Genomic DNA, 22,552 nt, shown 5'->3' with positions numbered 1-22,552 from the left:
TTCTGTTCACGTGAATATTTCGGCCGTAGCGCAGCTTGGCGTCTCAACCCCTGGGAATTGCCGCTGCAGCACAGCCGCCGCTGTGGTGAGAACCAACGGTCACATTCATTGTGTTACTCATTTAGATATTTACATACGTTCCTCTTCATTGTTTAGTTTTGTGCAGTCTGCATTACGTGCTCGTGTTCGCACAATATACTGTGCGTGATGTTCTTGGCTTGAGGGTATTTTGCAGGTCTACACAGGGGCTTCATGCAGTGCTGGATGAAGCTAGTGCAGGGCCTGTAGCATGATGTTATAAATATTAAAAAAACACACATTTTTAACTTGCATAGTAAAGTAATTGTATTTTTTCAGTTGCTATACAGCCGGATAATACGACAAATCGCTAACCTTAAACAGCTGGTCGTTCATAAAGTTGAAGGCGGTATAGTACTATAGTAATAGAGCAAGTGCAGACTCACTGGACCGGAATTGATCGCTTGAAAGCATTTAGCGCGGGGCCCTTGAAAATGCGGGGCCCGTAGCTGCATTTGTAGCTACTACTACATATGTAGCTACTACTACATATCTAGCTACTACTACATATGTAGCTACTACTACATATGTTGCTACTACTACATATGTAGCTACTACTACATATGTAGCTACTACTACATTTGTAGCTACTACTACATTTGTAGCTACTACTACATATGTTGCTACTACTACATTTGTAGTAGCTACTGCACGTGTAGTAGCTACTGCACGTGTAGTAGCTACTGCACGTGTAGTAGCTACACATGTAGTAGTAGCTACATATGTAGTAGTAGCTACTACACATGTAGCTACTACTACACATGTAGTGTAGTAGCTACTACACGTGTAGTAGCTACTACACGTGTAGTAGCTACTACATTTGTAGCGACTTTTGCTATGAGGATCACCCGGCACTGGCTTTATGCCATCAGCTGCTGATCCGGCGCCGGTTTTAATTCTCCCATTCGGCCCTGGAAGCCGCGTACGTATCCGCCCAGCTAAATATCTCGTACTTTACTTTCTAAGACATTTTGCAGCTTTATGATTTCCCCTATCTAAACATTCACAACATCGCCAAGTTATTACAAATGTCGTTAAATTCAAGATTCGCTGCTATTCACAGTGCTTGACGTAAAGCTTTCGTGACTGCAGGAATTCATATTATTTGGGTCTTTCGGTAAAGTCACGTAGATAGTTTCAAAGAAAATAACCAATTTTTTTTAACATGATGTTTTCTTTGAATTTATCTACGTGACTTTACCGAAAGACCCAAAGAATATTCACTGTGCTGTTTGTTACTGGCCGCTTGGCGTGGTGTGCCTTTTGTCCTGTACCCAGAAACCGTGATGTATGTAAAGCGCCTGTGAGTTTGCGTGTCTCTCTCCCCGTCCTCACGTGGAACTGTCTCAGGGTCCTCCGATTTTTCCCTCCACACTTAAAATAAACATCACGCTGCTACACATTTCCACGTGATGATGATGATGATAAGCCACTTCGTTATCATTTGTGGCCAGGTCGCTTCTATAAAAAAAAGGATACGTAGCTCAGTGGGCCTTACCTGGTAAAACCAGAAAAAATGTTGAACTTCTTTCGTACCGTACGTAGCCAACCGTGCTAATCGAAGGTGGGGGCGAAGGACAACAAACTAAACACAAAAAGCAGTTTGAAAGAAATTAGTTTTAAATCGAGATGATTTAAAAGTGCACAGCACCAGTGGCTTCCTAATATCGGAACGAAGAGCGTTCCAGACGGCCGCAGAAGCGCATCTGAAAGAGTGATGAAAAAAACAAAGCCCCAACATCGCAAGTGAAAATGTAATCGGAGCGTAAGTAAACGCAAGTAAACGCAAGTAAACTAAACTAAGTAAACTAAGTAAACTAAGTCAACGCAAGTAAACGCAAGTAAACTAAGTAAACTAAGTAAACTTAAGTAAGTAAACGCAAGTAAACTAAGTAAACTAAGTAAACTTAAGTAAGTAAACGCAAGTAAACGTAAGTAAACTAAGTAAACGCAAGTTAACGCAAGTTAACGCAAGTAAACTTAAGTAAGTAAACGCAAGTAAACTAAGTAAACGTAAGTAAGTAAACTAAGTAAACTGAGTAAACGTAAGTAAGTAAACGCAAGTAAACTAAGTAAACTAAGTAAACGTAAGTAAACTAAGTAAACGCAAGTAAACTAAGTAAACTAAGTAAACGTAAGTTAACTAAGTAAACTAAGTAAACGTAAGTAAGTAAACTAAGTAAACAAAGTAAACGTAAGTAAACTAAGTAAACGTAAGTAAGTAAACTAAGTTAACGTAAGTAAGTAAACGTAAGTAAGTAAACTAAGTAAACTAAGTAAACACAAGTAAACTAAGTAAACGCAAGTAAACTAAGTAAACTAAGTAAACGTAAGTAAGTAAACGTAAGTAAGTAAACTAAGTAAACTAACTAAGTAAACTAAGTAAAAGTAAGTAAACGCAAACGCCGCGTCCGCTCGCCAAGAGTCCGCGTGCGTCGGTGCGTGAGATGCGAAGGGGCACTGGAAGGTGGTGGAGGTGGTGGGGGTAGTGGTGGAGGTGGTGGGGGTGATGGTGGGGGTGGTGGTGGTGGAGGTGGTGGTGGGGGTAGTGGTGGAGGTGGTGGGGGTGATGGTGGGGGTGGTGGTGGTGGAGGTGGTGGTGGGGGTAGTGGTGGAGGTGGTGGGGGTGATGGTGGGGGTAGTGGTGGAGGTGGTGGAGGTGGTGGAGGTGGTGGGGGTGGTGGAGGTGGTGTGGGTGGTGGTGGGGGTGGTGTGGGTGGGGGTGGTGGGGGTGGTGGTTGGTGTGGGTGGTGGTGGAGGTGGTGGGGGTGGTGGTGTGGGTGGTGGTGGTGGTGGAGGTGGTGGGGGTGGTGGAGGTGGTGTGGGTGGTTGTGGGGGTGGTGGTTGGTGTGGGTGGTGGTGGGGGTGGTGTGGGTGGTGGTGTGGGTGGTGGTGGTGGTGGTGGTGGAGGTGGTGGAGGTGGTGGTGTGGGTGGGGGTGGTGGTGTGGGTGGTGGTGGAGGTGGTGGAGGTGGTGGGGGTGGTGGTGGAGGTGGTGGTGGTGGAGGTGGTGTGGGTGGTGGTGTGGGTGGTTTGTGGTGTGGGTGGTGGGGGGGGGGGGTTGCATGGGAGCCAGGAGGGGCGTCTTGTGACTGTCATGAGACTCGCGAGTGCGCGAAGGGTTCAGAACCCCCCCCGCCGCCGCCGCCGCTGCCTCTCCCCGCACGCCGCCTCCACGCCGCGGTGTCTCCTCTGCGTCGCGCTGGTCCCCGATCGCCCACGGAGAGAGGTAAAGTCGGCGAGCGACGATCCGCACACTCAGGGGCCCCACGTTTTGTAGATTCCCAGACACCCCCCCCCACTCCCGTCCACACCGCAGTCTGCCGACTAACCGCAGGGCACCCGTCCGTTGGTATTCTGGGTGCGCAGTGGGCAATAAACTTGGCCAAAACCAACCCCAGGGCCTCTCAAGCGCCATTCCTCTCACCCGCAAAACGAGCGCGTGTTAATTTCTCCCAGTGACTTCCTAATATCGGAAGGAAGAGCGTTCCAGACGGCCGCAGAAAGCGCCGCGCGATGCGGTGACCGCCGTTTTTGTGCGATGTCTAGAAGGCCTTCATCAGGCAGAGGGTTGTCAGGGCTGCGCGTGTTTTTGGAATCATTTGCAACAACAACCCCCATGGTGTAGAGTTATGTGTTCCCATGGAACCATGGTTATTCAGATCTTGGCTCGAGGCAATCTAAATGGGCTCCCGCATCGTTCAAGGCCATCGATTAAGGAACCTTGCTGTTGATTTCGCACGCGTGTGTGCATGTTTGAGCATCCATCTGGCGGCCCCTGATGGCCTTGAGTGCGGCCCCCACCCTCCCGCCGCTGCTGCGAGGATGCCCCGGGACGATGCTGCTTTGGACGAGACCAGCAAGGTCACTGGATTGTGTGGTTCACTTGTGGCGAGCGCTTTGCGTTTGTTCTTGAGTGCGACTCCCACACCTCAGGTGTCGAAGTTGACGTCAGGCGGCGGACGCGGCCGTCTCCCGCCGAGCCGTGGCCTGCCCCGCCCGTCGGCCCTCGGCCGTGGCCTCTCCCGGCACGGCCGCGCTGCCACCAAATGGCGGGGGCCTCTCCCGGCACGGCGACGTGAGTCGTGAGCGAGTGCGGGCACCCCGCGGCACGCCGGAGATTCTCGCCCTTCCTCGCGCGGGCTCGCAGGGCGCAGTGGAACCGTGAGTGGGGGCCGCTTTGTTATCGTGACATTCAGATATCGCGTCTTAGCCGAAGCGCTGTGCAGTGAACTACGGTACAAGGATGGTTGACGAGATGGAACGGATTTAAATAAAATGAGGTGGTGGCCGGTGGTGGTGGTGGCGATGCGTGGAATAAACGAAGATGGAAGTGAGATGAGTGGAGTGATGATGAGTGACCATAGGGAGTTGGGGATACAGGGAAGGTGACGTTGTAACGAAGTGGTGAGGACATCAAGGGGTGAAGGAAGGGTGGGGCAAGAGAGAACGAGTTGGTTTTAAGAGAAGAGCTGAAGTTAGTGAAAGGTGGGGGGGTGATTGTTTGATGTGCGAGGGAAGTTTATTCCGGTGAAGAGGTGCTAGGAGAGAGAATGAGGGAAGCCGCTTTCAAATTCGCACGCGTCCACAACTGCAGGAGAGCAAGCAGCAGTGATGGGCACGTGACCAAATGAGGTGTAACGCATCCGGCCCCATCAGGTCATGGAAGGTTTTATTTACATCATCATCATCATTATTATTTCGGGAGGGTCTTGCCAAGTTTTCGCTGTCGTTTTTCAAACGTGGAAAAAACATGTTGACCATGACGCCTGCACACAAATGACGCCGCAGGTTCTTTAACGTTCACCGCGAAGCAGACTGCGCGTATTTGTAAGGTAACACAACACCCGTGGCAATAACCAGGGCGGCTGCCGGATTCGAACCGCTTTTCGTGGTTAGTTTGTTGTCCTTCCCCCACAACGCACCTCCGATTAGCGCGGTTGGCTACGTACGGTGCGAAACAAAGTTGAACACAAACACACACAACGTGCAGAACGTACGATCCGCGGACCTCTCCATTGCAATCACACCTCTTTGTTCGCTTCACATCGTCGCCAACTTTGTCGGGCAACATTCCCACTGACAGCGGCGGAGCCAGGGAGGGGTGACGGGGGTGACATTCTGCGTATAAGTGTACGACACTCGGTCTGGCGGACTGCGTGCAACCGCATTGTCAGAGTGTGTCGCCTGACTCTTCCAATCATTCTAGAAATTAAAATTTGTTGAATGTCAACCCGGCCTGAAATCCTGGCTCCGCCACTGTTCCATGCACACCGCAACAACAACCGCCATTCGCCACTAAGTGGCGGTGAGGTCACCACGGCGCTTGTGCCAGGCTAGGTGCACCTTGAGGCCACACCCCCACCACCCACCCTGCCGTGCGCTCCCTTGCCAATCGCGGCGCGCACCGCGTCTCTTGCCGCACCCAGCGTCGGGGTGGTGGTGCTGCTGCTGCTCCTGCTGCTGGTGCTGCTCGTGCTGGCGTGCTGGCTCTGTCGACAGCGCCCCGAGTACGCGACGCTGCCGGTAGGACCAGTGGGGCTCTTCTCGTCGTGGCTATGAGATGTTGACTACCTCGCCTCGTGTGCAGGAGGTCGTGGGTTCGATCCCGACCCTGACGCCTGCTGCTGCTGCTGTATATTTGGAGTTTGCGTGTCTCTCTCTCACCATCATCACGGTGGCTAGGAGATGTTGACTACCTCGCCTGGTGTGCAGGAGGTCGTGGGTTCGATCCCGACCCTGACGCCTGCTGCTGCTGCTGTATATTTGGAGTTTGCGTGTGTGTGTGTCTCTGCCCTCGAGGTCGCGTGGATTGTTGCTCCGGGTCCTCCCGGGTTTCGCCTCCACATTGAGAATCAACGTCACGCGTTTAGCTCATTTGGGTGCTGTAAATGTCCACATGAAGATGATCATCAACGAAGTGGGCTCATCATGATAAGCCCACTTCGTTGAGTTATTATTTATTATGGCCGGGTCGCTTCTGAAAAAGAGCTACATAGCTCAATGGGCCCTTAGCTCGTAAATTATAAAATAGTTGGAAGTTTACTTGAGTGTGAAAGATGTTACACGTCCAATTTGTCAAATTGTACATTGATAAAGAAAATGTTTCGACTGTCGTCTGGAAAAATCGCAGTATTTACGAGGGTAGAAGGAGAATGCGATATCCAGTAGGGCGCTCCATCAGGTGCGGAATTAACTTTTTTTTATCAACAGGGGGGTGGTGGCAACTGTGTGACACTGATGTTGTTTTAATTGCTGCCGGGGGCCAAAGTACAGTATTTTCCCGCATATACCCCGCAAAAATATCGTTTTGTGTAAAACAAATGTCAGATAGCCCGCACCTCCATATACCCCGCATGCATTCATATCTTTAACGTCGTTACCTCAGCTTCATTCCATCATATTATTACGAAGTTTACATTTGTAATACATTCCACTATCAACTGTTAACATTAAAATCATAACGTGCACAAAGACAACAAACTAACCGGAAACAAGTGAACTTAAAACAGTAAATAAGTAACAAAAGTAAATATCCAATAAATAAGTAACACATAAGTGGTAGATAGGTACAGTTCTAGCACTGGTAGATCGCGCACTGCGCGGACAATAGCGGCACTACGGTAACGCCGTCGCCTCGCCCCAAACCCCCCCAGCTCTCTCTCCTCCCAGCTCTCCCGTCGCCGGTAAGCAAAGTGCGCCCACTTCAAACATTGTCGTTTCATTGTACAAACAATTCGAATTAATTTAAAATGTGATAACACGTGCAATTTTAGTGCGAGTGGTTTATTCAGCAGTGCTTTAGTCAAAGGTAAGTGTTGCATAGTGGATAGTCCTACCATGAATTTTCTTACGAGTTCTTATTTCTTATTTTTGGGATAGCCCGCACCTCCATATACCCCGCAGGGTCTTGTTATGTTTGTAAAAAGTGGTATACCCCGCGGGTTATATGCGGGAAAATACGTTAATTTGCAAATTTTCTGAATGGGCTGTGCGACGGAGCGGTGAGAATGTGGCTGTGCAGCAGCAAGTAGCTGTCGTCTCTGCCTTATGCCCATTCATTATTATCACTGCCATTCATTTATTGTGCGCGACAATGAATCTCAGCCACGCGGGGCTTGGTTTGCAGCAGAGGGCAGTGCAGCGAAACTTTTTGATGTTGTTGCGAACTACGCTCCAACATCTATGTCCCCCTCCCCACCAAGCCACGTAGGCCAACGCGGTGTGAAGTGTAGCAAAGTTGACTGCCAACCATCCACACGCGCCACGGGGATGGTCCGATTCGGCGACGGATTGACAAACGTGGCCGAGCACGTCCGACAGTGAGAGAGGGGCACGGGTGGAGCCCTGCAGCTACAGCCGCCGCTGCTGCTGCGTTGCCTGCTTGTGTTGCGGTGCGCAGAGCAGCCTGACTGCGCAGCAGATGCTCAGGGAATGGGTGCAGATGCACCACGTGCTGCGCAACAGTCCCGAGCACGCAGACTCGGAGGCCCAGGGCCACGCAGAGCCAATGAGTTCCCTCTGCGCCCAGGTAATGCTGCTGCTGCCGCTACGACGACAGTTCAGTGCACGCGGCATTTGCACCGATTTTAAAGCGCGCGAGGCAAAGCATCCCGCAACCTCCGATTGGCTACGCACGGTGCGAAAGAAGTTCAACTTAATGCTATGCGTACAAGGCGCCGCTGATTCACAGACACGGTCTGCAGTCGCTTTGTAGTCAGGGAGGCGATGACGCTGCTGCTGCTGCGCACGATCCCATTCGAGGCATTTGCAGGGAAGCATCACGTTGGGATCGTGACGCCGGTCCACAATGGGCTGCTCTCTTTAAGTGGAATCGAGGGATCTTCAACGTCCACCGTGAATGAATCGGCACGGAGAACGTTGTACGGTGATTACACCCAGTGCCGGATTGTCCCAGTAGCACGAGTCGCCACAAATGCTGCGGGCCCCGCACTTTCAAGGGCCCCGCGCTAAATGCTTTGAAGCGATCAATTCCGGTTCAGTGATTCTGCACTTGCTCTATTACTATAGTACTACACCGCCTTCAACTTTTAGGAATGCAATTACTTTACTATGCAAGTGAACTTTTTTGTAATGTTTTATTTATTTATTTATGGCCCCTTCATCACATTTACTACAGTTGCTACAGGCCCCAATCGAGCTTACTCCGGCACTGATTACACGCCGAGGTATTAGCCGCGGTGGCCTGCCGGGTGTCGCGCCAGCACCGGGCCAATGTCACCGCCTCGTCGTGGTCTCGAGAATGAGCTCTCGAGAGCAGTTGTTCTTCACCTTGACTGCATCATACACACCCCTTTGGCTCTTAAATAGTAAGGGGCCGTCCATAAATGACGTCACGCGATTTTTGACAATTTTTGACCCCCCCCCCTTCGTCACACGGCGTCACAAAGTCAGACCCCCCCCCTCAAATATGACGTCACAAAGCTCTGCCCCCCATCCCAAAACCATATTTCCATTTTTAAAATAAAACATGCTTCAAATCGCTTTAAACTAGTCATTGTAGTGCGTATTTAATGTGGCGCTGCACTTTGATGTTGTAGAAAACATTTATTAAAAAGTCTATTTAAGTAGAACGCGTTGCCTATATTTAAAGTTGCGCATTTTAATGTGACGGCACATTTCTTAAACCCCCCCAGGTGCGTGACGTCATTAATGGACGGCCCCTAAAACTAAAAAAAGTATGTTAATACGTAGGGGTTTGATGAAACAAAGTTGTAACTTCACGTACCCATTACTTACCTTCTAAAACAATCTCGCGCAGCCATGAGGTGCGTGCACCCCAGGTGAAGAACTTCTCTCGAGAATCAGGGGGTCGGGGTAATGACACACCGCCTACCGTAATAGTCGATGATTCGTACTGAGGAAGTCCTGATGCAACTCGCCGTGGATTAACGTTCCACGAAGAGACCAATGCACCCCCTCCAAAATACTGCCCGGCCTACTCCCCGTCTGGGCTATAGATAATAACAAGTCCTTTATTTAACCCAGGAAAAAACTGAGTCTCAAGATAATGTTTTTTTGTCAGTGGGAGGCCTGCATTTGGATGTATGGGCCAACACAGTTGTTCGTGATCTTGGGAGGAAGCCACAGATGTTTGGGCCAACACAGTTGTTCGTGATCTTGGGAGGAAGCCACATATGTTTGGGCCAACACAGTTGTTCGTGATCTTGGGAGGAAGCCACAGAACTTGCGGAAAATTCACACGAACGAGACGATGATAAACTAAGCAGCGCCCTCCCCTGTCCGCCTCACAGCCGCACGGCTACACCACCCGGCAAGCCCTGGCGTGAAGCCATCCGAGTATTAGCCAGGCTCAAGCCTGACACAACTCCCGATATCTTATGCGATTGGGCACGCCATTTCTCCAGTAGGGTTCTGCTCGCGACGATTTCCCCCCAAATACTTTTGAGAGAATAATTTCCATGCGGTAACAAATCGCATTTCCTCACGATGAAGCGGCGCATGCAGAACGTGAGACGCGCGAGAGGCTCTCCGTGCCACGCACCGTGGCTGCTGCTGTCGAGAGCGAGTTGGGATGGCAGGGATCCACCACTGCCACCTTCCCAACTCAAATCCAACAGCCTCTGCAACGATGAGAACACCGATCACGTGGTCGCGGCATTCCGCGGGGCGGTCACAAGGCCCGGCCACGGGCGAGTTCGCTGCTCGTTGCACAGCTTTCACGGTTCGAACCCAGCAGGCGGCCCTGGCCATGACCCCCGGTGTTGTCAGCGCGTGCGTACCGCCTGCTTCACGGTGGATGCTCAAATTGTGTGACGTCATTCGGCGTCGGGGTTCACATTCAATTTAAAACCTGCAAATTACTCAATTGGGGGTCGCACGCGTGTGCACCACGTATGTATGTTGAACTTCTTTTGCACAGTACGTAGCCAACCGTGCTAATCGGATGTGCGGGGGACCGACAATTAAACACAAAAAGCAGTTCTAGAGAAATGAATTTTAAATCTAAATTATTTAAAAGTGCATAGCTCCAGTGGCTTTCTAATATCGGGAGAGCGTTCCACACGGCCGCAGAAGCGCATCTGAACGCCGTCTTTGTTTGATGTCCGCTGCTGCGAGGTTGACCGCAGTTCACGTGATGCTTTATGCTCCTGGACGAGATCAGAAAGGTGTTGTGGTTCATTTTGCGGCAAGCACTTCGTGCGTAACGAGTGCTGGTTGTGGTGGACAAGGCCGAGAGCACTGCCCATGTGATGCGGTAATCACGTGGGAGTGCGCACGAGGCGGGCAGATGACAGCGGCGTCCTCCTGCCGTGTGCGAGCAGAAGCAGCCCCTTTGCGTGTTGCTATTCCGTCGAGCCCCAAGTAACCCCCCCCCCCCCCTCCCCGGCGTGGTCGTGTGGCGTCGTGCAGGCGGCATCGGCTGCTGGAGGGGACCGAGACACGGACCCATCCCCTACGTACACCATCTCATTCCAGCCGGCGCCGCCACCGCCACCAGCAAACTTCCCCTGGAGACGCGGCGAGGGGGCAAGCGTCGGCATCGGCCCCGGACTGTGCCCCGTGTGAATCAATGCGCCGTTGTTGCAAATGTTGACACGAGTTGAGCATGATGAGTGATTTGCTCTGTAATTCTGCGCTGTCACTGGTATAACCACGGGCCACATGGTAAACCGCCGCAAGTCTGCGCTCCTTCAACGGAGCAGGAATGGCACTTCACCAACTCTCTCTCCTGAAGCCCTCTTTTCGTGGCGAGCAGACCTCGATATTGGTATTTAACTCCTGAACGTGTTGCTACAATCATGCGCAAGAGTAGACATAACTGGTACAGGCAGGACCGCCCAAGACGGGAGGATGACGGGGAATTGGCGAAGGGATAATTTTCCCCAGGTCTCATACAAATGAGGGCCCACACAACGCGGCCCTGTAAATGGAGGAGTGGGGGCCCATTGATCTGCCCCAGGCTTCCAGGGACCTCTGGGCAGCTTAACCATGCTTAGTTTCGAGATCCGACGAGACTTGGCACAATCACAATAAAACTTATAAACCAGGAGACGTTTCGAATGGCGGTGGTTTGAAAAGTAAAGATTCGTTCGTCGGTTGGGAGGGATGCTGTGGGGCGGAGAGGGAACCGGGCGGCAGGATGGTAAACCCACCGCGGTTGAGACGTCCACAAAAGGCCGTGGCTTCCCCGTTGGTTACGTTTACCGCATCGCAGCACCTTCCGTCAAGCAAATGTATCCACCGCGGTCCAACGCCGCATTCAATCGGCAGCACCATAACGGTTGGCTGCTGGCTATTATAGGTTTGGAAACATTAGCATTTGCAGTATTGGCTTGTTATTTTGTCAACAATTTCACACTGAAAATAAACTATATAGCCCTGCTGTGTTTCTCCAGTGCATCGACCAGGATTTGTGGTTTGGGTTTTTATTCCTAATGCAGGGAGGATACTTTTATAATTTGTCGTTGAACTTATATTACATGTATATAAATCTCGCTAAACCTCTTATCTGCTTCTTGTACACATTATCTAGCGCGGTGTTTCTCAAACTTTTTTGGCCCGCGGACTGCTCAGCCGATGCAAACATTTCCGCAGGCCACCTAGCATCCCACCCCTGGTGACAAAACAGATTAAACTTCTCTCTCTAAATACCAGTCATACAAAACAAATCATATTACCGCAACATTATTATTTTACGCAGCTATAATTATTTATTTAGGGGAGGCCATTTAGATCTTAGGGTGAGGGTAGTTTAATTACAGTAGCTCACCTAACGTCATCTTTAAATGAAATATCATGGGTAACATGAATTCATGTCCGAAATAAAAAGGTATAAACATTGTCACTATATCCGGATCAAGCTGCGTTTGCATCACAGCCCTGCGGACCACCAGGAGGGCCGTCACGAACCACTAACTGGTGGTGCGGAGACCACACTTGGAGAACAACTGCCCTAGAGATGCTAAGCTTATCACAAACAAGTTGCAGAAATTAAAATCTCTAGCAGAGGCAGCTGTCTTTAGGCAAATTTAAAATTCTCATTTTACGCTCTCGCAAAGAAGATGGGAATCTGCTCGTCACATCACGCCGGAGCACAGCCTTTGCGTCAACCACGCGGATACAAACTCACGACTATCAATGCCACTAATAACCGTTGGAAGAAAATGAAAAATACTTTGACCGCCAGTGTACATACACGAACTGCAGGTTGCTAAGATTCAAATCTGTAATTGATGAGAAAACCCATCTGAACAATTGAGTCAGACCATCACGTGGCCTACCCCCAAAAATAAATTATCAATCGTAATTTTGGCTGCAAAAACCGACGTCCTGTGATCCAAATCTCACTTGCCAAGTACACGGCGCCCCGTCCTGCCGTCTCACGCCACGTTGCCCATGGCTTCGACGACGCCAACAGGATTTCGTGAACGGCAAACAAAGCCCGGGCACTTGGTCAGCCCCAAAGAAACATATACAAAATCCACACCCGAGTTGGGATTCGAACCCCGGGCCTTCTTGCTGCTGAGGCACAAACATTGCCACTCTCGAGGCCTCGGGGGCATGAGCTCCACAGAATTTGAAAATGACTCCAGCAGCTGACGCCCCGCCCCCCTCTCCCCCACCCTTTTCACGATCCTTGCGCCCGAACCCCCGGCGAGGCGGGGCCGTCCTCGCTCGCGCCCGCGTGGCCCTGGGGGCCTCCGACGGAGAAGTTCGGATCCACGATCGTCCCCTCGTACAGCGCTCGGTTTCTAAGTCGCTCCTGCAGGGACCGCTGCTGAATCCTCATCTTGGCGTTTTGGTATCGGCAATAGAACCTAAGAGAGAGGGCGTGGGGGGGGGGAGAGAGAGCGGGCGGTGTGAGCGCGTCCGCAGTCGGAAGCAAGGCAACAACACGCCCAAGCGGTTTCCTGCTCACCGCTGAAGTGCTCTCGTCTCAATTACAGCCCTGAGCCAGTGGTAGAAATTCCTCATTCCAAATACGTGCGTACGCACGTACGTTGGAACTTTCTTCCGCACCGTACGTAGCCAACCGTGCTAATCGGCGGTGGATAAGTACTGCTGCTCATCGGAGGTCGATAAGTGCCGTCCATAGTACAACCGCCGCTGACTTCCCTAAAAGGCCGTACTCATTGTATACACCATGCAGGGATGATGGGTTGAGGCAAATTCCAATCAGGATTTAAATTCGCAACTTTCCGATTGCAAGCCACTCACTCTACCGCTGAGCCACCAAGGCAGGCGAGTTAATAAATACGTTCCCTGATTTTTTTTTCTTTTGCATCGTTATCTGAATAGCGAATGCCATGAGATTGCATTTTGTGTTTAACCAGCTATGGCTGCACGGAGCTTCATGAAACTCACTCAATATGATCAAAGTATTTTTAAGGGTGTTAGGACAATGCTTCGTACCCCGGCAGATAGGACACATTAACCGTGACACTTGCAGTCGTTTGACTTAAGATCTTTGATTACCACTTTAAGTGCGGATATGATTATCATATATCATTAAATATAAATGCTTAGCCTTTGTAAACCTTTGTGAACTATGATGATGCATTTTACCCGGTGGAAATGACTCCGTCATCGGAACTCATGCACGCCAAGACCAAAATAAGTAATAAAACCACAGACATGGAACAGCTACATTGAGATTGCATGACTAACCAAAATATATGTTAAGGCGAGTCAGAATACGAGACACGTTTTCGCCAAAGTTATCCAAAGCAACATTCGATGTTTATAAAAAGACATGGATCTGGAGAAAGGCATACCCATCAATGGAGATAAATTAAACATCTTAGATTTCTTCACAAGTCATGATAACCAATGTAAATGCGTTAATAAATCATGAGGCCTTAATGAAGAAGGCTATAACAAAGCAGGGCTCAATATAAACCGGGGCCAGACAAGATGCGTGTACAGGTCCATCGTCAGAAACACCAATCCACGACGCTCCTGCACATGAATCGATCTCAACACTCCGTCTCTGCAGTGGCCGTCCGCTCGGACAAGGTCCACCCTTTGGCTGCCATTCCACAATCAGTCTCGGCCATCTGCCACGATTCGGGTCGAGCGACTGTGCTCTGCCCAAACCCCCTTAGCTCTTCTGAGCGGGTCGTCAAGTGGTCTCCATCTTTGCATTTGTTGTGATCCGCGTATTCCCTTCTCCGTTTCTCAGCGTCAATTCCAAGCGAGCATCTCTCCGTGCTCCTTTGTCTAGCACACCGTGATAAGACGTCAACAGTTACTGGAGCTGGACTGGTCCACGCGTCAAGGGATTGGGATTTCCCACCCCTCTATCACGGTAATCAACTAAGCACTGTCCCAGCACTCTCTGAGCATGGAGACATTATCATCGGACTCCCGCTTGCTGTCCACTTATCGCTGAGAAAACGCATCGGCCGGACGTGCCGGAACTCCCGAGTGCACGTCACAAGGCAATAATGTTGCATGCAGCACACGCGTGCTCATGTTGATGACATGTATCCTCGTTTGTTGACGTACGAGTACAATCGCCACCCTGTGTGTATTTAACGTTTCTGTAACTTGATTGTAATTGCACTAAGATCAGTCTAAAAATAATCTTCTGGAGCCAACTGTACATGACAGGGAATTTATTATCCAACGGCGATTCGCGGTTGTCAAATATTGTCAATGTCTCATGTGACGCAGTTTCTGTTTTACTTTTGACGTATATTTGCTTTTCACTGCTGTTACTCTGTTTTTGTTCTGTTCTTGTCATTTGGGTGACTCAGGCGACTCGCAAACGAGACTCATGCTGGCCTCTTAGTTAGTTCTCAGCTGGATAAAGAAAATAAACTTGAAACTCGATGCTGCGTGCCGTGCACACGCGTGCGTGCGACCGAGCGAGCACACACTCACTCACCAGGAGCTCAGGGTGGTGAAGATGAATCCTCCCATCGCGACGTCGCAGGAGCGCCGTACTCGGCCTTCGGGACGCGCAGACACACGCACGCGGGCACGGCCGCAGAGTCACCGATCCGTCAGCAGTCGAGTGATTCAGTGACTAAAACTAAACGAACTTATTTTTTTATTTTAGCATACGGAGCTGTGTAGCTCTTTTGCAAAAGCGTTCAGGCCACAAATGATAGCTCAACAACGTGGCTTATCACGTGGAAATTTATCGCAGCCAAGTATTCTAAACGCGTGCCTCTAAATGTGGAGGGAAATACCGGACGACCCGGAGAAAAATCCACACGACCACGGGGAGAACACGCAAACTCCAAATATACAGGCTTCAGGGTCGGGATCAAACCCACGACCTCCTGTATACCGGGCGAGGTAGTTAACATCTCACCACCATGGCACCCTGCTCCGACTACATTGTCCACGCTGCACACAGAGGATTTAATTATTCTCGTGCAAAGCATCCGGCGCTGTCGCTGCGAGATCCATCGTTGTAGCCTCAAAGAAGTGTTTCCTTACATTCACTGATGTCCTTAAGGTAACCAGACTAGCAAGCGAGCAAGTAGGCTTACTGCCATTCTCTGCAAGGGTTACTCTGCCTAGGCTAGGGATGACAATGTCAAAGGATCATCTTTACAGCTGACACAGCAATTCAAATCCAACACTCTCTGTACGTGATAAGAACACCAATCACAACCGAATTCACGTAGGCTGGAAACATGTAGATTCAACAAAGGACAAAGGTGTGCTGCTCACAAACAGCAGGAAGACATGCGTGCCATCATGCCTTACATGTAAGTCACGTGACCACCACATTGTGTTGATTGTGCTCTCAGCCTGTTCTGGACCACCATCTCGATGGTGATGAAGGTGTGGACGTGTCATTGCATAGGCCATCAACTCAGAAAGGGTTGAACATGTGGCAATTGGGTCACACCAACATCTGTGGGTTCCACACTTGCATGATAACAGTTTACCTGACTGAGTGTAAACCCCATACACGTGTGAGTGAGATAACCCATTGACACGTGTGAAAGTGTGAGAGTGTGAACCCATTGAGATGTGTGTGAGAGTGTGAACCCATTGAGATATGTGTGAGAGTGTGAACCCATTGAGATGTGTGAGAGTGTGAGAGTGTGAACCCATTGATGTGTGTGAGAGTGTGAGAGTGTGAAAGTGTGAGAGTGTGAACCCATTGAGATGTGTGTGAGAGTGTGAGAGTGTGAACCCATTGATGTGTGTGAGAGTGTGAGAGTGTGAGAGTGTGAAAGTGTGAGAGTGTGAACCCACTGAGATGTGTGTGAGTGTGTGAGAGTGTGAGAGTGTGAGAGTGTGAACCCATTGAGATGTGTGTGAGAATGTGAGAGAGTGAACCCATTGACACGTGTGTGAGTGTGTGAACCCATTGACATGTGAGAGTGTGAGAAAGTGTGAGAGAATGTGAGAGAGTGAGAGTGTGAGAGAGAGTGAGAGAGTGTGAGAGAGTGTGAGAGAGTGAGAGTGTGAGAGAGTGTGAGAGAGTGAGAGTGTGAGAGAGTGTGAGAGAATGTGAGAGAGTGAGAGTGTGAGAGAGTGTGAGAGAATGTGAGAGAGTGAGAGTGTGTGAGAGAGTGTGAGAGAATGTGAGAGAATGTGAGAGTGTGAGAGAGTGTGAACACACTGACACGTGTGAGAGTTTGAGCCGCAAACACGTGTGTGTGAGCGAGTGTGAGCAAGTGTGATGTGGAAGGGGCTGGATGGGTGTGGTGCAGGCTTGGGAGGGAGATGGACTGGTGCGGTGCGGTGTGGGAGGTGTCAGGCTTGGCCTCTATTGTGGCGGCTCATGAAGGACGCTGCTGGTCAGTTGGGGGCAGTCGCCCCCCAACAACATCGGAGGGCAGAGGAGTGACGCTCACAACAATGAGCGGAGCACCGGGCGGCTAAAATGCAGCAAGTTGGCACTGTAGGGGGCACAGCTGGTGTGCATCTGCCAGTCATCTCAGTCAGTCAACCCATGGCACCTGAGTCTGTCCCGTGACCTGTCAGCGAGCCTTCGACACGTCACGTGGCCTCAAAGTGCACTTGGCCTGGCACAGGCGCCACTTAGTGGCGAGATGGTGGCTGATGTTGTTGAGGGAGTGAGCCGTACTCGTGAAGAGGAAGTAACTGAGGCCGAAGGCAGTGGCTCCCGCAGAGCCATGCAGCACGCACTCCCTCGCACACGGCGTGTTCTGCACGTCCAGGATGCCCAGCAGCTTGAAGCTCTGTACATTCACACGCAGCACACAAGTAGGGGCACGATCAACAACAGCCGTCATTCTCCACTAAGCGGCGGTGATGTCACCAAATGCCGTGCTTGTGCCAGGCTAGGTGGTGCACTTCGAGGCTTATTGCGTGAGGTGTGGAAGGCTCGCCGACAGGTCACGGGACAGACCCAGGTGTTATGGGTTGACTGCCTGAGATGATTGACACTGACACTGTGACAAAAGAGACAATGATACTCCATATATAGCTTTTACAGAATGTTGAGGCCAGTGCTATAAAGCGAGCACCTATGAAGGCCGGCACATGAGGGGGTATGTGGCTCGCACCATGCCCGGCTGCCTTTGTCTCCCCAGTGGCGAAGTTCACACACCGCACCAGGTACTAATTTGAGGCTGAGTCTACCTAGGGGAGCCCCACAACCGGTCCAGATAATCGTCACTGGTGTTGGCCGTGAGCGGAAATGGAACTCAGGTTGCCGGATTCGTAGCGCAGCGTGCTAACTGCTACACTACCGCTCCCCACACTATGTGACAACAATCACACCTTTACAACATGTAACAAAAAGGCAAAGATCTCTAGTGTAGCCTATACACAGACTGTTGGGGAAAGTGCTGTTAGTGAGCAGCACCTATGAAGGCCGGCGGAGCACATGAGGGGGTGAGTGGCCAGCACCACACTGGGCCACCTTTGGCACCAGTGCTGGTGTTTTGCGCATTGGGATCCTAAAATGGAATGAGCATTACAAATTTTAATTATTATACACTGCCCCAGTTATGGCTGAGCTGACCTACAGGTGGCCCAGGACCAGTTCAGATATAACTCGCCGTTGATGGCCAGGAATTGAACTCAGGTCAACGCAGTGCATGGAACATTGTACCAAATCTCTCTATTCGTACACGTAACAACAAACGGTGATCAGAATTATAGTCATAGAGCCATTTGTGGAAAGGTAACATGACACTCTGGATTGTGTGCAAATTTTGTATTTCTCGTGACTGGTTCCTGCTGCCCCTGCACCGACCACTGGATCCCAACCGTGCGCCTTCGAGTTCTGCGGGCGTTCGTAAAACGTGGGAATTTCCAAAGCAGGTGTGGGCAGGCTGGCGGGCTCGGTGTAAAACCGTGGTGGCGTGTGACGGCTGAGGTCAGTTTCCAGCCGTGGGAACAGCAGGGCCATTGGGGGCACCGCAGACCCATGACATTAGCGTCATAGGCAGTGGTGGAAATGGGACGGAACGCCCCGGAACGCCGTGGTGGGAGTGAAAATTTGCACCGTGCGACTGTGTTCCGGAAGGAAGCAAAGGGTTGTGTATTCATTTGACTCACAGATAGACCCCTAGACTAAACAGATTGACACCTAGACTAACAGAGAGACACACAGACACGCATCGAAACCCACAGACACGCTCAGACACACTCATAGACCTACAGACACGCACAGAGATCCAGATACATGCCCAGAGACCCACAGACACGCTCAGAGATCCACGGCCAGGCTCAAAGACCCACATACACGCAGACCCACGACGCTCAGAGAACAACAGACACGCTCAGAGACCCACAGACATGCACAGAGACCCAGATACACGCCCAGAGACCCACAGACACGCACAGAGACCCAGACACACGCCCAGAGACCCACAGACACGCTCAGAGACCCATAGCCAGGCTCAGAGACACGCAGACCCACGACGCTCAGACACCAACAGACACTCACGGACACCCACGGACACGCTCAGAGATCCTCAGACACTCACGGACACGCTCAAGAGATCCTCAGACACGCACAGAGACCCACAGCCACGCTCAGAGATCCTCAGACACGCACAGAGACCCACAGACACGCTCAGAGATCCTCAGACACGCACAGAGACCCACAGACACGCTCAGAGATCCTCAGACACGCACAGAGACCCACAGACACGCTCAGAGATCCTCAGACACGCACAGAGACCCACAGACACGCTCAGAGATCCTCAGACACGCACAGAGATCCACAGACACGCTCAGAGATCCTCAGACACGCAAGGAGACCCACAGACACGCTCAGAGATCCTCAGACACGCACAGAGACCCACAGACACGCTCAGAGATCCTCAGACACGCACAGAGACCCTCAGACACGCTCAGAGATCCTCAGACACGCACAGAGACCCACATACACGCTCAGTGACCAGCATACAGAGCAAGGCTCCTCCTCCCCCTCTTCCTCCTCCTCCTCCTCCCATCTAGTGGTGGTGGGGGGAATCATGTGTTCCAATATTGCCTTTCCATTTCCAGCCCTGGTAATAGTTGTTCCACAAGTACAGTCAGCCTGTTGGGGGATGACAAGATGGGTTGGTTGTATGTTGAACTTCTTTCGCACCGCACGTAGCCAACCGTGCTAATCGGAGGTGCGGAGTTGGCCTGGACTAGCACATGAACCCTCACAAGATGACCACAACAGACCAAGGCTAACACAAACTATGGGCGTTCCTGTCCAACACAAACTCCATGGATATTTCTCCCAGGGTACCTAAATACGGGTTTATATTCATCGACTTTGAGATGTACTCCCATTTAGTCGCTTCAATTCTCCACGTACATTAATTACACGTATTGTATAATTCTGCGTTGAACTAGAACCGGTATTGAGTCGAGCTAGTCCGTCGACTGCTGCTGCTGACGAGACGAAGTTCAATATCGACACGGGTGCACAGTTTGCGTGTTCAGAGAACAACAGACACGCTCAGAGAAAATTTGCACCGTGCGACTGCGTTCCGGAAGGAAGCAAAGGGTTGTGTATTCACTTGACTCACAGATAGACCCCTAGACTAAACAGATTAACACCCAGACTAACAGAGAAACCCACGAGTCATTGCCGCTGGAATTCTTCACTGGCACGGCGCCGCGGAGCCGATGGGCTGCACGCGCAGAGACAGATGCAGTGAGGGAGCAGGGACAGAGTGTCTGTTTAGTCTCATCTATAGGATCGCCTGAACCCAGCTCTCCTCTTCCATAGGACTACGTGCCCCCCACACGGCGTGACCCCACACGGCGTGACCCCCACCCGGCGTGACCCCCACACTGCGTGACCCCCACACGGCGTGACCCCCACACTGCGTGACCCCCACAAGGCGTGACCCCCACACGGCGTGACCCCAACGGCGTGACCCCCACACGGCGTGACCCCCACGGCGTGACCCCCTCACGGCGTGACCCCCACACTGCGTGACCCCCACACGGCGTGACCCCACACGGCGTGACCCCCACACTGCGTGACCCCCACCCCCGGGCGTGACCTTGCGCGGAGCCTCTGCCGTCTCCTCGGTGCTCATGGCGGCGCGGGAAGACGACTGACGACGGTGGTGGTGGTGGGTGGAGTAAGACGACGACGATGGTGGTGGTGGGTGGAGTAAGACGGTGGTGGTGGGTGGAGTAAGAAGACGACGATGGTGGTGGTGGGTGCAGTAAGACGGTGGTGGTGGGTGGAGTAAGACGACTGACGATGGTGGTGGTGGGTGGAGTAAGACGGTGGTGGTGGGTGGAGTAAGACGACTGATGATGGTGGTGGTGGGTGGAGTAAGACGGTGGTGGTGGGTGGAGTAAGACGACTGACGATGGTGGTGGTGGGTGGAGTAAGACGACTGACGACGGTGACCGCAACACACGTGAACTCGTCACCACGTGACCTCGCCACCACGTGACTAATGCCGCGTGGGCCGCGCGAGACTCAGTGGGGGGGAGGCGCGCGCGCGGCGATGACGTGACCGCGTGACGTCAGGGGAGGAGGGGCCCAGCGCGAGCGGGAGGGGGGATGGGTGGGGGGACGCGAGATGGGAAGGGGATGAAGGCTGGGTGGGTGGGGGGCTGTTTGGGGGGAGGGGGCGCCCCACCCAGCCCCCCTCCCCCCACGCGCGCCCCCCCAACCATCCCTCCTCGCCCCCCCGGGGAGGGGGCTGGGTGGGGGGGGGGGCGCGCGAGGGGGGAGGGGGCTGGGTGGGGGGGCGAGCGAGGGGGGAGGGGGCTGGGTGGGGGGGGCGCGCGAGGGGGGAGGGGGCTGGGTGGGGGGTTGTCAGAATCAGAATCTTTATGTTTGACTGGAAAAATCCGATGAGCTGTAAAGCTCTTTTTCACAGATGTCCAGTCGGTGCGGGTCAGAAAGGCACAAACACCGATAGGAGTGCAAAGTAGAGAGAAGCTAAGTAAGTCACTGAATATAAATACTGTACGTATACAAGTACACTGCATAACTACATTCGTTTTCACACAAAGTTCTTACCACAAATGAATCACGAAACCTTTGCTGGTCTCGTTAAGGTGTATGAAACATCACCCGGCCAACTCTGTGGTCATCCTCGCAGTAGCAGTTGCTATTGGTCAACCATCGCTTCCGCGGCCGTCTGGAACGCTCTCCCTTCCGATATTCGGAAGCCACTGGAGCTATTAACTTTTAAATGTATATTAAACGCTCATTTCCTTAGAACTGCTTTTTAGTATTTAGTTTGTTGTCCTTCCCCCGCACCTCCGATGATCACGGTTGGCTTCGTACGGCGCGAAAGAAGTTCAACATACACACGCACATACATGTGTACGCTCCAGAGCCTGCTTGCTTCATACGATGCTGGAAAGCCGAGAGGCTGATGGACTAATAATATACACTGCATGCTATATTACAACTTGGTTTTATTCCCAATGCGGATATGATACTACTTAAGCAGCTGCTCTTTAGACAAAGCCAGTTGCTGACAGTTCCAGTAGAAAACCTGCTTCTCTTGCAAAGGAAACTCTCCTGGTATCTTGCTCAAAACCCTGAAGAGGTTGGTTCTGATGCTTCACATTTAACGTGAAGCCACGGTGGTGAAATGTTAACTACCTCGCCAGGTATACAGGAGGTCGTGGGTGTCTCATTCTCCTCGCTCTAGCTGGATTTTCCTCCGGGTCTTCCAGTTTTTCCCTCCATAATGAGAATCAGCGTGCTGCTAGAAATGTCCACGTGATAAGCCACTTCGTTGAGTTTTAATTTGTGACCAGGTCGCTTCTGAAAAAGACCTGTACATCTTAGTGGGCCTAACCATGTTCAAAGTTACCAACCATGTTCAAAGTTACTAACCATGTTTAAAGTTACTAACCATGTACCAAAGTTACGCAATTGCCCTTTGCTCTTGTAGTGCCCCCTAATGTGAGTCTTCATTGAAAACAAAATGTAAAGGGGCCGTCCATAAATGACGTCACGTACCTAGGGGGGGGGGGGGGGGTCAGACATTTGTGACGAGGGGGGGGGGGGGGGTGAGAAATGTGACATCACATCAAAATGCGCAACTTTAAATAAATAT

General features: G+C 51.4%; 1 protein-coding gene across 1 annotated transcript; it reads right to left on the bottom strand.

The window, feature by feature from the left end:
* Positions 1-11,472: 11,472 nt before the first annotated feature.
* Positions 11,473-20,951, bottom strand: COX20 (cytochrome c oxidase assembly factor COX20). Its single transcript, XM_032975006.2, has 4 exons — positions 20,519-20,951; positions 17,122-17,236; positions 14,953-15,016; positions 11,473-12,880 (listed from the first exon to the last, which is right to left on the bottom strand). The coding sequence occupies exons 1-4, from the start codon at positions 20,552-20,554 to the stop codon at positions 12,691-12,693; spliced, it is 405 nt and encodes a 134-aa protein (XP_032830897.1). The 5' UTR covers positions 20,555-20,951; the 3' UTR covers positions 11,473-12,690.
* Between the last annotated feature and the right edge of the window lie 1,601 nt (positions 20,952-22,552).

This window comes from Petromyzon marinus, chromosome 55, assembly GCF_048934315.1.
Source record: "Petromyzon marinus isolate PM22_M1 ecotype Great Lakes invasive population chromosome 55, UKy_Petmar_22M1.pri1.0, whole genome shotgun sequence".
Taxonomy (NCBI): Eukaryota; Metazoa; Chordata; class Hyperoartia; order Petromyzontiformes; family Petromyzontidae; genus Petromyzon; species Petromyzon marinus.
This window is presented reverse-complemented; position numbering and strand designations above follow the sequence as displayed.

Bases quoted from the DNA above. Each gene is read 5' to 3' on its own strand.
- COX20 (XM_032975006.2), bottom strand. From the start codon at position 20,554: ATGAGCACCGAGGAGACGGCAGAGGCTCCGCGCAAG. The intron at 15,017-17,121 runs GTACGGCTCACT...CGCGTCCCGAAG, and splicing joins CAGTTACTTCCTCTTCACGA to GCCGAGTACGGCGCTCCTGC. The intron at 12,881-14,952 runs GTGAGTGAGTGT...CCTCTCTCTTAG, and splicing joins TTCACCACCCTGAGCTCCTG to GTTCTATTGCCGATACCAAA.